We start from the raw sequence: 15640 nt of genomic DNA, 5'->3' as shown, positions 1-15640 counted from the left end.
TCGCTTCGCTCCCACCAGAGCAACCTTAGCGAGTTGCCAACTTTGAAATTCAATAAACTCCTTTTCGAAAATGGTCGCGGTAACTCGCAATGTTACGGACTTGCACTTTTCCCGGTCTATTTTTTTTTTTATACATACACTAAATGTAATTTTGAAACGATTCTTTTTTTTTATTGCTTAGATGGGTGGACGAGCTTACAGCCCACCTGGTGTTAACCGGAGCCCATAAACGTATACAACGTAAATGCCGCCACCACCTTGAGATATGAGTTCTAAGGTCTCAGTATAGTTACAACGGCTGCTCCACCCTTCAAACCGAAACGCATTACTGTTTTACGACAGAAATAGGCGGTCATGGCTTGAAAACTAGCAATGCTGCTATGTCACAAAATTAAGATTTCAACTTCACATCTTAAAGTGACATACATGATTACATCCGCGATGTCTATTCTTCAAAAACCACTTTCACGCACCGATATAAGAAATAAAAAACACACGTATAGTATTCGATAGATATAGTTTAGATATAGTAGAGAGTAGTAGATAGTAGTCGTAGATAGTAGTCCGGCGCATTCGTGTTGAGCGATGCATCGGTGTTCGAATCTCAGGCGGGTACCAATTTTTCTAATGAAATACGTACTCAACAAATGTTCACGATTGACTTCCACGGTGAAGGAATAACATCGTGTAATAAAAATGAAACCCGCAAAATTATAATTTGCGTAATTGGTGGTAGGACCTCTTGTGAGTCCGCGCGGCTGGGTACCACCACCCTGCCTATTTCTATCGTGAAGCAGTAATGCGTTTCGGTTTGAAGGGTGGGGCAGCCGTTGTAACTATACTTGAGACATTAGAACTTATATCTCAAGGTGGGTGGCGCATTTACGTTGTGGATGTCTATGGGCTCCAGTAACCACTTAACACATATATATAGTATTTTATGATAATTAAATTTGTTTTTAGCGTATTTCAATTTAAGCCGTTTCGTTCAGGAAATGTTCTACGGAAATAGCTTATCTACTATATAAAATAGATGTATGTAATAGATGTAATAGATTTGTTTGTTTGTTTATTCATATCCTACGCTTTCACGCGCTGTTTGCTTTGATACTTTGGAAAGCTGATGTTTTTGACACCCTCAAGATATATATTCCTGGTGTAATACTTCCGTATGACTGCGATGATATATCTTATGATACGATATGTTTCTACAAAACGGGCTTAATTCGTTTCTTGCATAGTAATCGCGGGAACGCATGGTCATGTTTCACTATAGTACGTCGAATTTAGTTTAACACGCAAGACAGTTGGCAGATTGTACAACTAAGAAATGAATGAAGTGCTTTTAAACTCGTATATCGAGTGGTGAAAGGCTGCTTTGGTTTAAGTGACTTTCCGCTTAATACGCGACATTTATCTTTGCAATTAAGGGTGCGTTTATTATTGTGTATTATATGTATTATTTATTTGGTATCAGCATCAACAGTTCGATTTTTTTATTTTAACTTCAATCAAATTTACTCCATTCAAATAGCTATATAAGTTTTTTCGTTATAATATTTATTACAAATTTTAAACTTTTAATAGCTCTCCTGTAAAGTTGCACAAAATTCGCTTAAACCAAATAGCCTTTCACCCTCGATATATATCTATACTAGTCTATATCTATACTAATATATAAATCTACAGTAGTTTTTACGGATGTTCCGTTATAACTACTGAACCATGCTTCCGATTGACTTGAAACGTGGTATCCATGTAGAAAATACATGTACTTAATGGATAGGCTAATATTTATATGAGTGTTGGACCCTCTACACCAGTTGCGGGGGCGTTAATGATGAGAGTCTTTGTGGGGGTGAGAAATAATAATGTTAATTTAAATGCCCAGCGAAGCGGACGTGTACAGCTAGTTATAAATAAATGTGTACATATGTATGAAAAAATTAAAACGAAAAAAATCTGTCATGGCTTTGTCTAAAATTGTATTCGCGTTCGTGCGATGCTTCGAGAAAAACAAAACCGAAAATAATATTTAATAAAATATCGGAACGTAGACAATAAACTGACACTTGACAGTCGCCATTACTCGTGATATTTGCAAGCAATTGAGTGGAAATCTCCCTAATGTGATCGAAGACGGTTGCCGGATTGGAATCTGAATGTAATTTACATAGATTATTTTCAATATCGTATGTTAAATAGAAGCGTGATTTGAAATAAATCGCCTGTGGGTTTTTTTTTCTTTCCTGCTTTCCATAGAGAAACTTGAGAGTTTTTTTTTTCTAAGATCGAGTCCGCTATTCAGACGTTCAAAACCAGAACGCACGATTGCTTCGCGGCAGAAATGAGTAGTAAGAATGCATCTACCCGCAATAACGCCACTACTTTACTAAATACGTAGATACTGTTGTTGACTACCCCATTTTGGAAACCGATAACTTCGCAGTAGATAAGGGTAGGACGATGATTTAGCACACAAGGCGAACACCAACTTACACGCCATTGATAATATCATAGCGAACTACCCACTTAAACAACAAAAAACATAAAGACATTCACCTGCGAACATATATTGTTTTTTTCAAATAATATTTTTCCTTCTACGCATCTCTTGTTCTATGACACATCATTCATCCTCGGGACCCCTCTCGCAAAGTTTTATCATACATATGTCAATCATAATAATGTAGCCGCCTTGAGAGATTGGCATGTACCTTATTTTGTTTGGCATTCGTACCCGAAACATTAAAAAGGCAAAAGGGGGTTGCCTGGTAACATATTTTCCGTAGTATTGCCAGCCGTCAGATTAATATCAACAATAAAGAGGATTGGAATCGTTAAAGATAATTCAGCGAATTTTAATCTTGAGAATCTTTAAGGTAATTTCCGTTTCTTAATAAACACGAGCTCGAGAACGACTGAAATTGTTTGAATTACTTACGAAATGCAACCGCCGGCGGCGTGTTTACTTAAGGCTTCGCTTAATGGATCCGTTTGAGCGGAGGCTGCTCTGCATCCAGACTTGAAACAATTCGATTGTTTGTTGATTCATCACTCGAATATCCGTATCGAACTAATGCGGCGAGATCAAATGTGAAAGTGCGTGTTTTCATTTATTTATTGTGCAAATGATATTTTATCACTGGTGGTAGGACCTCTTGTGAGTCCGCACGGGTAGGTACCACCACCCCGCCTATTTCTGCCGTGAAGCAGTAATGCGTTTCGGTTTGAAGGGTGGGGTAGCCGGTGTAACTATACTGAGACCTTAGAACTTATATCTCAAGGTGGGGGGTGCATTTACATTGTAGATGTCTATGGGCTCCAGTAACCACTTAACACCAGGTGGGCTGTGAGCTCGTCCACCCATCTAAGCAATAAAAAAATAAAAAAATGAGTAAAGAAGGTCAACGTTAATGCTGCTAACTTTAGGCTTAAGGTCTGAGTATCAAGCGTATAGCAAGCGCAACGAGTTTTACACCCTTCAAACCGGAAAGCGTTTGTGATTGGCGGCAGAACTAGACAAGACGGTAATATTAATTAATTATGCTTTTTTTTTTGTTTTTGTAATTACAAATGTTATTATTTCATCGTTTGTAAATTGAAATCTTTTATAAATGAATGTGTCTGTGAGATTTGAATACCGGCACCATATTGTCCTTTAGGCCACGACGACTGCGTACAAATGCCATAGTATTGGTGCTCGTTACTCTGTGTAACTGGCTGGTGTGAAAAAAGAGCTTGTGGTATTTTTTATATTCAAATACAACGTGTTGTACTTTATAAGGTTCAAAATGAACAAAAAACTTTACTGTTTTTTTTTTGATTTCGTCTTAAATCAAAGTCATCATAAGACAATCTCTCCTTGTTCGTGGTGCGTGAGAAACGTCAACTTACACAACGACCTGGACCTTGTATCGATCCTGAAACACCTGAAGCTAGCGTCGGAACGGCACTTCGATAAGGCTGTGCGTCATATACAGTCAGTCCAATTCGTCAGATCCAATAACTCTTGAATTAGACGCCTTCAACTTTAACACTACGAGCAGGATTGGGTACTCTAGTAACCGTACTCGTCGAACTCGGCAAAGAGTTCGACGTGCAACCTAACCCATACATCTGCCCGCTGAGTTTCTCGCCAGATCGGCGCAGTGGGTCGCGATTCCGATCCGTTAGTAGATTCATTCGCGAAATAGCTACCTTTGAATTGTTAGGTCTCCTCCGGAGGCGCTCGGCCAGTTGTTAGCCAATCCCCTTATCTGAGCTCGCCCAACTGTCCTGCTGAAACTGTAAAGGCCTCCGGGCTGGACCAAATATAATCTCTTCTGTCAAACACAGATGTGCGTTCATTGTTAAATTGTGTCCGTTAATGTGAATTGGCACTGAATAATCAAAGGTGCTTTAATTTATATAAAAGCGAAAATGAAATGAGCTGTAACTAAAAAGTTTTATTATGAACATTGCCCTTACTTATCTCCTGTTTGTACGAATAGGTATTGCAATCAAAATCTGAAAGATATTTTTGAAAATTAAATACGTGAAATAGTATGTTGTAATTTAAATGTTGTACTTTTTATTTATTAAATACTAGCTGACCCAGCAGACTTCTTAGTGCCTCAATTGATAAATAAACCTAACCTAAATAGACCTAAACTTTTGTATAAAATAAACTTAAAACAAACAAAAGGAATCCTTCCGACGGGGGACACATCAAAGGAAAAAGAAAATTGTTATTCTATATTGAATTTTTATATTATTTAATTCCGAGCATTTTCATACTTGTCTACCTTTTAAACCTTCTCTGGACTTCAACAAATAATTCAAGACCAAAATTAACCAAATCGGTCCAGCCGTTCTCGAGTTTTAGCCAGACTAACGAGCAGCAATTCATTTTTATATATGTATATAGATTTAAAAGTGTAACATAGAAGGCATGTAATTGCACTAGGTCAGTAAATAGTATTTCCATGAAGTTCTTTATGATGAAATCGATGCGTTAACAAAGTCATTCGCCGGAATAGGGTCGCCAGTTTCTTTGTTAGTTCTTTTTTAAAACAGTTTATTATTTTAAAACGGGGTACCGGATGAAATTAGTAGATGTACCGTCAAAGCCAACTAAAGCCTCGCTGCCGGCATCGCTCCGGCATCCACTAACAAAGCTTATTTGCAGGTTTACTGTTGGTTTACGATTGTAACTCGATGTGTACTCGAAGACTGTTTTCGGCCTCATGTCGCAAGAAGGGTGGGGTTTTAACGTTCGAAAGTCAATTGGTTTCAGAAACTATTGAAAATCAGTTGAATCGTGAATTCATTTTTGCAAAGCAATCCTTCGTTTCAAACCTGCTTGCTGTCATTTCCATGAGAGCCTAACATGCCATTGGTCTACACAGAACACACACACTGAACGTGTTTGGCTCTGTGTCAATAAAAATAAAATGCAAAATGGATATTTCGAAAGAAACATATTATTTCCTATTTAAATTGATTAAAAGGGTTCGTTCCAATTCCGCGTCACTGCTGCGATATTTCATTTTAAAACAACAAACAGCTGTCGCGTAAAAGGCGTCCATAAAAAAAAAACAATTAGCGTAATTAAAACACGAATCACTTATCGAGTGAAAAACGTTTCAATTAAAATTAAAGTCGTCGCTTTCGTAGAACTCGAATTGAACTCGAAATAACGAAATTAAATTAAAAATTCATCGTTTACATCGTTGGTAGGAGAAGGCGCACTCGCAAATTGCTCCGAAACGTTCATTTCGTTTGTGCTGAAAACGAGAAAACGCCCTTTAAGGTAATATAATACGCTCTTAGTGGCTTTATTATGGCATCTTGAACATATTATATGTGTGTAACATTGTAAAATTAAATAGGGCATTAAAACGTCTCGCTTTTAAAATTTGCGTTGAATAAGTCGAACGGGAATCTAAGGAATTACGAAGATACAATTTTTGAGTATCAATTTTTTTTATGTTTTACTAGTATTCCCGCAATAGTCGAAATTCGACTATAATTACTTGAAATTATAAGCTTGAACATTAATATGGTTATATTATCAAAGACTATTATACTTCTATAATCACAGATTTCGAAAGATTAAAAATATTAACCTATTTTCATTTTGACCCACTGAAGTATGAAACCTAAGGTCTATGATTTGACCACAGTTTTTGACCAACTAAAGTTTGATAATAAACAAAGAGTATATATATACATATATAGGTACATATGTGTATATGTCAAATACATGGCAGTCTGTGTAATGTTTTCTTTATTGATTTAATGTATCTTTTATGCATTATTTTTAAAAAATATGAGCATTGTGCACTCCTTCTCTATATTCTCTGTAAGTGTGGGAAATTTCATACTCCTTCGTCCGCGCAATTTTCGTAAAAAGGGGTACAAAGTTTTTGCTTCACGTATTAATATAATAGATGCCATTTTTGTCGTAAGCTATGCACATTATAATCAGTTGTTATCAGAGTGAATACCGTCAAACTAATTTTATTATCTTCTTAGGCGGATGTGGCGTATAATCGACGTTAACCAACTCACTGTATTCAGCGTTGCTCATGAACAAGACAGTAATGATGCTAGGGACACAGATACAGCCTTCCGTGTGCAATAAGCCATAAGAAAACTATTTGCATTCTTAGGAGCAAGGGTAGCCATTTTTTTATTGCTTAGATGGGTGGACGAACTCACAGCCCACCAGGTGTTAAGTGGTTACTGGAGCCCGTAGGCATTTACAACGTAAATGCGCAACCTACCTTGAGATATAAGTTCAAAGGTCTCAGTATAGTTACAACGGCTGGTTCACCGTTCTAACAGAAACACATTACTGCTTCACGGCAGAAATAGGCGGGGTGGTGATACCTACCCGTGCAGACTCATAAGAGGTCCTACCACCAGTAATTATGCAAATTATAACTTTGCGGATTTGATTTTTATTACACGATGTTATTCCCTCACCGTGGAAGTCAATTGTGAACATTTGTTAAACATGTATTTGATTAGAAAAATTGGTACCCGCCTGCGGGATTCGAAAACCATTGCATCGCTCGACACGAATGCACCGGATGTCTTGTCCTTTAGACCACGACGACTTCAAAGCTAAGAAGCTAAGCTAAGAAAAAACAAATCGCATAAAATATAGTAACAGTAACACAATAGTTACCATTACCAGTCATTAGCGCGAGTGGTCATAACTTACGGCTCACCGGTATGGTCACCGTAATTATAATCGGCGAACGAAACTCGTAAAAATGTAACGAAAGAATTGTGTTTACGACCAACAGAACCCGGCGGTTTTATTCGCACTTTTCCTGGTGCGTTCTATATTTATCCGAAAACCTCGCGAGCAAACAATAGGCGAAAGCGCGCACCGAAAATACATACGTCCGTAATGTTCACACTTAAGCCTCTTATGCGTGGTCATGACAAAACTGGAGCTTATCGTCGTTAAATCGGAATGCGGCTCCTCGAAAACCTTTGAGCGGAGACCACAAACCGCGTTAGCATTTTATATACAGGATGTTCGCGATGTCACACCCAATCTACCCCGCCCCCAACCCCCCTGCCGCCCCCCATCATTCACGAACCGCGAGTACTGCGTTAGGCAGCACACAAAAAATAAATCAAACATATTCGATAACATATTTTTTAATTTAATGATTTTTTTACACGTGCTGTGTAGATTTCGACGTTGTAATGTCAAATTTGACTTACACGAACTTTATCTATACTACGTTGGGCTGCGGGGTCCTTTTCCCATTTATAACAAAATAAATATATATGGGTACATAAAGCAAAATAAAATTAAAATAAACAAAAAAATAATAAGCTTCCAAAATTAAATATACGTCTTATATTTAAAAGAGTTTAGTTATATTGAGGTATAATAAACGTCTAATCATCAAGCCGGACGTGCACTTTTAATTCTTAATAGTTACGAATTTAGTATTTCTTTGTTTGAAGCCAAATTAGAAATAATTCTATCGTTGTATTCAAACTTGTTATGTCAAACGTTGTATTCATAAATCTCTTAACATTTTAATTTCGTTTTCGTGACTTCAGGAAATATCTCTTTTTTTCTTACCTATTCTAGTGACGTCGAGGGGTCATGCTAGATTCACAGAACGAGTAGGTGAGCTCACGTTGTAGGTTCTAACCTGAGAACGTTGCTAACACTAGCCCTAGCAAGAGCAGTGCTTCGCAGAATCTACCACCTGATCGGAACCGCGACCCACTGAGAAAATCCGGCGAGAAACTCAGTGGGTTAATTTACTCGCCGAACCCTTCGTCGCAAGCGACGGGTTCGATGAGGACGTTGACCGGGGTAATATCTTAACAAGGTCACAGTTTTCAGTTCTTGAACAATGTATTGTCTGCAGCGTTTATTTTTATTATTATAGACGAAACAGAGAATTTCACGACCCATCTGGTATTAAATGGTTATTACGCCTCCACTCGCCTCAGCTTGATCTATGTCTCAATTTTATAACGAGTGTCTAGAGCTGCAAGACGAAACGCATGATTGCTTTAAGATACGAATGGTCAAGTTGGTGATGTGCGGACCCCAAAGGGTTTGAGGCCTTCGAAATGTGGTGCTGGTCGAAAAATCTCTGGATCCCATACATTTCGGGCCAACGCGTCAATACTCGGGAAATTCTAAATTGAAACAAAACTCTCTAGCATCTATCTACATCAAGCGAATCCTGCAATACTTCGGACGCATTGCTAGGAAAGACGGAGACAATCTAAAAAAACTGATGATTGCTTGCAAAGTGGAAGGAAAAAGACCGCGGGGGCGGAGTCTATTGCGTTGATCTGACCAGTGTGCCTAGTGCGAGTTTTTAACGTCCTCGATAGCGTAAAAGTTAACTCAAATTTGTATGCAGTTGGAACGTTTGCCTACGTTTGCCGCTAGGGGCGCTGTTCTCGCACTTAGGGCACTCGTCTGCCCCACTCTCGATTCCACCATCTACGATACCCTCAGAATAGCCGAAGATAGGACGAGATGGCACAACATCGTGAGAACGAAACTCATGAATGGAGTTAATCACGACCCTCAGGCATGAGGAGCACGACTAAGGGGGAGGAGTTGATACTTATGAATTTATTAGACGATAATAGTACGTATTTCTTGTTACAGGAGAGCTCATCTCAGAAGCTGCTTGGAAAAATTAAAAGAAATGGTCCCGCTCGGTCCCGAAGCTTCACGGCACACAACACTAGGACTATTAACGAAAGCTAAAAAGTTTATAAAGGTGAGCTTAACGTTTATTGCATGAGAATAAACGAAACTGAAAATGAAATTTGGTTGTCCATTTGCGAGATATTTTTTTTAATGTGACATGTGAACTACATCAAGGCCTATTTAGTGTTAAGTGGTTACCGGAGCACATGACAACGTAAATGCCGCCACCCATTTTGAGACGTGAGGTCTAAGTCACTGTTGTATTGTATAACGACTGTTTCGCGGTAGAATAGGGCAGAATTGTGGTATTTACACGTGTGGGCTTACAATTCATCCTACCACCAGTAAACACCGGTTGGAGATCTCAGTATGCTGCTAAAATACGCAGAGAGCTAGAGATTAGAAGCCTAATGAACTTTTCTTATAAATGATATTGCGTTATCTATATATATTATATATTATCTATATATAAAAAAATTAATTGCTGTTCGTTAGTCTGCTAAAACTCGAGAACGGCTGGACCTATTTGGCTAATTTTGGTCTTGAATTATTGGTAGAAGTCCAGAGAAGGCTTAAAAGGTAGATAAATATGAAAATGCTCGGAATTAAATAAAAATAACAATTTAGCTTTTCCTTTAATGTGTCCCCCGTCGGACGGATTCCTTTTGTTTGTTTTAAGTTTATTTTATACAAAAGTGTAGGTCTTTTATTTTATCGATTGAGGCACTACGAAGCCTGCCGGGTCAGCTAGTCTTACATATAAACACAAAAGAAATCCATTGCATCTATCACTTTAAACACTATGCCACATTTCAATTCAAGTCACGTTTTCTTTCTTCTTCTTATAAAGAAAATACTTAAGTATCACAGTTCGACTCATTGTTTCGTTGTAATATCGATCAAAAGGAGCCTCGCTGAGCAGATTGTCCGCGGCGTCAAGATAATTTAGCACCCGTAATAGATTCGAAGAAAGTCTTCGGTAAACAAAGAGCGCGCAGCAAAGGGTTCGCGCGTTTCCGCTTTAGGTAGTTTCCGCTCCACCCTCGGAAGTGTCCCGGACGCCGTATTTGCTCTTCCCCGGGGGTATTTTTTGCAGCCGCGTATGCTTTCAGTGGTAATGGTAAGTGCTCCGTCATTGAGTCTCGCTCGCTCGAATACAAGTTTCCTATAAGCGCGTCGCGACCGACGAATGTTTTTTTTTTTTGACTCTCGCTTTTGTAGAACTCCTAAATGTTAACGCTTATTATTTATGATTCGTTGTAATCACGTGTTTATATATTATAAAAGAGATTTTTTTTGTTATTTTTTTTTTGTTTTCATAACAAAGTAATAGTCGTCTTGTTATAACGAATTATAAAATAACTAGCTGGCCCGGCAAACGTTGTTTTGCCATATAAATTACTAGCTTTTCCCCGCGATTCCGTCCGCGAGGAATAGTTACTTTGGCTTAACGCTAAATTTTACTCCCACTTCATTTACGTAGAAAGTGAAAATATTATTGAATTATAGATTGTAAGGAGCTATTTCAGCCCCTATTTTGAAACATTGTTTATTGGTGCTCCACTTGTATTGGCCTTACCGTGATGTCATATAGCCTTATAGCCTTCCGCAATAAATGGGTTATCTAACACTGAAAGAATTTTCAAATCTTACCAGTAGTTCCTGAGATTAGCGCGTTCAAACAAACAAACTCTTCAGCTTTATAATATTAGTATAGATTTCTAGAAAAGATAAAAAAACTAGATACGGACTGCATCGCCATCTGTCGGGCTGATTTGTAAATCTAAACCATTCTCGAATCCACCTGAAGGTGCATAGAAAATTTCATTAAACTCGGTCCAGCCGTTTCGAAGGAGTTCAGTGACAAACATACGCACAGAAGAAATATAATCTATACTAATATAATAATCTACAGTGTTTTTTACGGATGTTCCGTTATAACTACTGAACCATGCATCCGATTGACTTGAAACTTGATATCCATGAAGAAAATACATGTACTTAATGGATAGGCTAATATTTATATGAGTGTTGGACTCCCTAATAATAATGACAATAAATAATAATGTCAATTTTAAATGTTCAGCGAAGCGGGCGAGTACGGCTAGTTATATATAAAGATGACTGTTTTATTCTGTGGTTTTTGTCCGAATGTTAATGCAAAAACTTACCAGGAAGAGAAATAAAATTCCTCTCTCTTTAGCTCCAAATAATATATCATGTTTGATTTACGTGAAATTTTCTCGCTAGCCCTGTCATCTCCGTTGAATAAAAATCTCGGGGCATTACCGGCATCAAAGCCGGCATCTCCAATAGCGCTTTTACGAAGCCGTCAAACAAGACGGATTGGTGTACACAGAACCCGTGGAGCGTGTCTGTACGCTTCTAAACACGTATATTGTGTAAGATATCCGACGGCGCTCGGCTGCGTCTCGTCCGGTCGGACCGCCGGACCGGACCCGATGAGCGATGGCCGGACACCGGACACGGCGCACATTCGTCACCTCGCCATTGTTTACTGGCACCTACCGTTGGTCCGCCGGCCTTACTATGGTTATGATTTATTAAATGATTTACGACAACTATGAAAGCATCGCAGAATAAAGTGAAATACAGATTATTCTATAATAATATGTATGTATATATTGGGCGATTCATTTACATTTATTTCGTGTAGCACGAGAAAGAGGAATGATTAAAATGTTTGAACTACGTATTATTTTAATTTTTTAAATAAAATTCGATATTGTAACATAGCATTGCTTCACTTGTATTCTTCAAGTGAAGATTTGAATTCCTTTTTTTTATTGTTTAGGTGGACGAGTTCACGGCCCACCTGGTGTTAAGGAGTTACTGGAGCCAATAGACATCTACAACGAAAATCCTGCCACTTACTTTGAGATATAAGTTGTCTACTGAGGTCTCAGTATAGCTACAACGGCTGCCCCACCCTTCAAACTGAAACGCATTACTGCTTTACGGCAATAATAGGCAGGGTGGTAGTACCTACCCGTGCAGACTCACAAGACATCCTACCACCTGTGATTTTATTTCGTGCAGCACGAGGAAGTAAATGATTCAAATGTTTTTAATATTATTTTCATTTTTTAAAATAAAATTGGATTTTGTAACATAGCATTTCTTCACTTATGTTCTTCAAGTGGAGATTTGAAATTCGAGATTATTTGCGTCTGGCTCAGACCTTATCTTCTCTCGCTCTGTACATTCCTTTAACTTCCTTCTTGAGTTTTACTTCAAAGTTAACCAGCTTTCTAGGAATAATTTTTAAACGCAACCACCAGATTTCTGAGGCTATGTAATTAAGTTAAGATATTCTGAGAATTATATTATTTAGACATGCGGTAATTTAATAAATGAACCAACAATTTTAATTATCTTGTCGCAGTACTGAGGTGTATAAGCAAAAGCTACGCCTTTGTAACCTTAACATCTTTAAATCATCAGCTTGAGAGCGGGAGTATAATATAAACGTTTTCAGAGATCATTGTGCTTCGTGCGAGTTTTTTAACGTTGTCGATAACGTAAAAATTAACTCTAATTTGTATGGAGTTGGAACGTTTGCCTATATTTGCCGCTAGGGGCGCTGTTCCAACTGCATACAAATTTGAGTTAACTTTTACGCTATCGAGTACGTTAAAAAACTCGCACTAAGCAACACCACAATCATGATCGTTCTCACGTCATCCTTGAGTTCTGTGCTTGTCTAACCAGTTTTCTAGAGCATACAATCCTTTTCTAATCCCTATGTCCTCGCAACTCGATTCGGTTACTATAATATTCTAGAAACAAAAGTAATCTGTGTCCCCCTCCCTGCCCCCTTCACTTTAGTACCCCTGGTCCCGCTCACGACACTATTCGTTTTACACGTCACATTAAACATGACGCTGACTGTACGCGGGGGTTATGACGTGAAATAAAGATATAGACACAGTTTTTGTTGCCGACAGTACAAATGGCCTTCACCGTATAAGATATTAGGTGCATTAACTGAAGATTGCTTTTGGGAGCAACGTGACGCCGCGGAAATAATGCGAGTGAAATATTGATCCTTTCTTTTTCGGCTAATAAAGCCTTGGGTTCGTTCTTGATCATAAATTTCGTGGCCATTCGCGAAGCAGCTACTTTCGAGTTGTTAGATCTTCTTCGGAGGCGCTCGGGCAGCTGTTAGCAAATCCCACCCCTCCTGGCTGAGTCTTGCTCGCCCATCTGTTCTGGTGAAACTGGAAAGACCTCCGGGCCACCAGTAATACTAAAAAAAATCGTGGCGTGCCCAAAACTAGTGGACAGGTTCCACCGTTCTCGAAAACGAATACCGCGCAATGGTGGTGAATCCAAATATGATAACATCTGGCCACCACATATGTGTTCCAGTTTGAAGAATTAAACAGCCGTTTGTTGTACCACGCAGATATAAAAAAGCGTTCGATATTTTTTTTATATCGAACCTTTGTCGAGTTAACAATAATATGCGTACCTACGGTACGCGGTTCTGCATATTCTATGTAGATAACTTTGACATATAGCTTTATAGTAGTTTGAGCAAATGCAATACGTCTGTTCTAATGCATTAGAGATTTGGACGTAAGTTGTCGAGACGAGTGACAGTTTTTTTTTATTATTGCTTAGACGGGTGGACGAGCTCACCTGGTGTTAAGTGGTTACTGGAGCCCATAGACATCTACAACGTAAATATCGCCACTTACCTAGAGATATCATTTCTAAGGTCTCAGTTTTTATAGTACGACGGCTGCTCCACCCTTGAAACCGAAACGCATTGCTGCTTTACGACAGAAATAGGCAGGCTTAATACGTATGCTTCTCTAGCTATATCTCTATCCATGCCCTAGTGCCCATGGACTGGTATAATTCTAACAACAGACATATGCAAGTCTCGAGCTGCTTCTCACGTTGTTATTGCTTTGAAGGCATATGATCCGACTTCCAATGTGCTTGTAAGTGGCTACCGTAACTCGCGAAGTCGCCGTCTACAGCACTACCACATTAAAAGGTTGCGAATTCAGTAAATCGAGCGATTAGCAGCGCCCCGACCCGGCCACGGAAATACTAAATCTCGGACGCTGGCTTCACAAGAATTTATTGGCCATTAAGCCGAAAAGGGGAGAATTGATAATTATTTTTGTACACACGGTCCGCGACGTCGGCTATAAATAATACGTATTTACCTTAACTAGGAAGAAAGTTGATAAATAATTTGTCGGAAATGAAGGGAAATGCGTAGGTTGATGTTCCTCCTGACACGGTTTTCGTTTTAGTAACTTTATTTTTATAGGGAACCACCAGGGTGTTTTATGTTCGCTATGTTTTTTTAAGGTGAATCCGCAATAAAGTTAACGTAATAACTGACCGTGTGAACGGTTAAAAGGCTATCTATACCGTGAAGGGCCCAAAGATGTTTGTAATACTCGTAGTTCAAGCGAAATAAACGTCTTTACTAAAGTATGTGCAAGTGTCATACGTCTCTGCGTATATGATAACATTGCGTTGAAAAAAATAAATAATAAATGTATTTTTACATACAATTTCAAATATACGCTAGAAGCTATCAGAGTATGCCTCGCAGTGTCAGTTACTATCAGGTCCCTTTCATAGAATCTAATGACATCCCTTTATCGAAGCGAGAGAGTTTCCGATAAAATTGTAACTGACTGAGACCCTATACCTTTATACTTCGTTACACAGTGTAAATGACGACAGTGAATCAACTGCAGACATGATTATTTTCGCAAATTATAATTTGCGTAATTACTGGTGGTAGGGCCTCTTGTGAGTCCGCATTGGTAGGTACCACCACCCTGCCTATTTCTGCCGTGAGGCAGTAATGCGTTTCGGTTTGAAGGGTGGAGTAGCCGTTGTAACTATACTGAGACCTTAGAACTTATATCTCAAGATGGGTGGCGCATTTACGTTGTGGATGTCTGTGGGCTCCAGTAACCACTTAACACCAGGTGGGCTGTGAGCTCGTCCACCCATATAAGCAATAAAAAAATAAAAATAAAGATTAAGCATGAAGGTTTTCATTAATTTGACACATGTTCTAGAAGCATTCGATTGCATTCAAACGTGGGTACATAATTACTTTAAAAAAAAAGAGAAAATAATATTTATAAAATAAATACAGTATGATATTAAGTCCATAGGCAACGGTAACCACTCACCATCATGTGGCTTAATCAGGTGGGTGCTAATCTGTCTACAAGGCAATAAATAAATAGAAAACAAGGTGAAACCGGACAATGTGTAATCATTCGTGTCTACGAGCTGTGAATACCTAAGAAGAATACGAATTTCTTTCAAGACTGCTCTTAAATTGTAATCATTACAATTAATGCGCGACACATTATGACTCCTATTCTACATCACAAATAATTATCGGTTCAATGAATGTTCTACGCATCCATC

At 38.5% G+C, this 15640-nt stretch overlaps 1 protein-coding gene across 2 annotated transcripts in view; it reads left to right on the top strand.

Annotated features, from left to right (window-relative positions):
- LOC101745438 (max dimerization protein 4) overlaps nt 1-15640 on the top strand; it is a 398245-nt gene that overhangs the window by 318195 nt on the left and 64410 nt on the right. For both annotated transcript variants that reach the window (XM_012694310.4, XM_012694311.4), the window contains exon 4: nt 9155-9269. In XM_012694310.4, the coding sequence (XP_012549764.1) occupies nt 9155-9269 (115 nt within the window). The remainder of the gene's footprint in view (nt 1-9154; nt 9270-15640) is intronic.

The sequence above is a fragment of the Bombyx mori genome, chromosome 23, assembly GCF_030269925.1.
Source record: "Bombyx mori chromosome 23, ASM3026992v2".
Lineage (NCBI taxonomy): Eukaryota > Metazoa > Arthropoda > Insecta > Lepidoptera > Bombycidae > Bombyx > Bombyx mori.
This window is presented reverse-complemented; position numbering and strand designations above follow the sequence as displayed.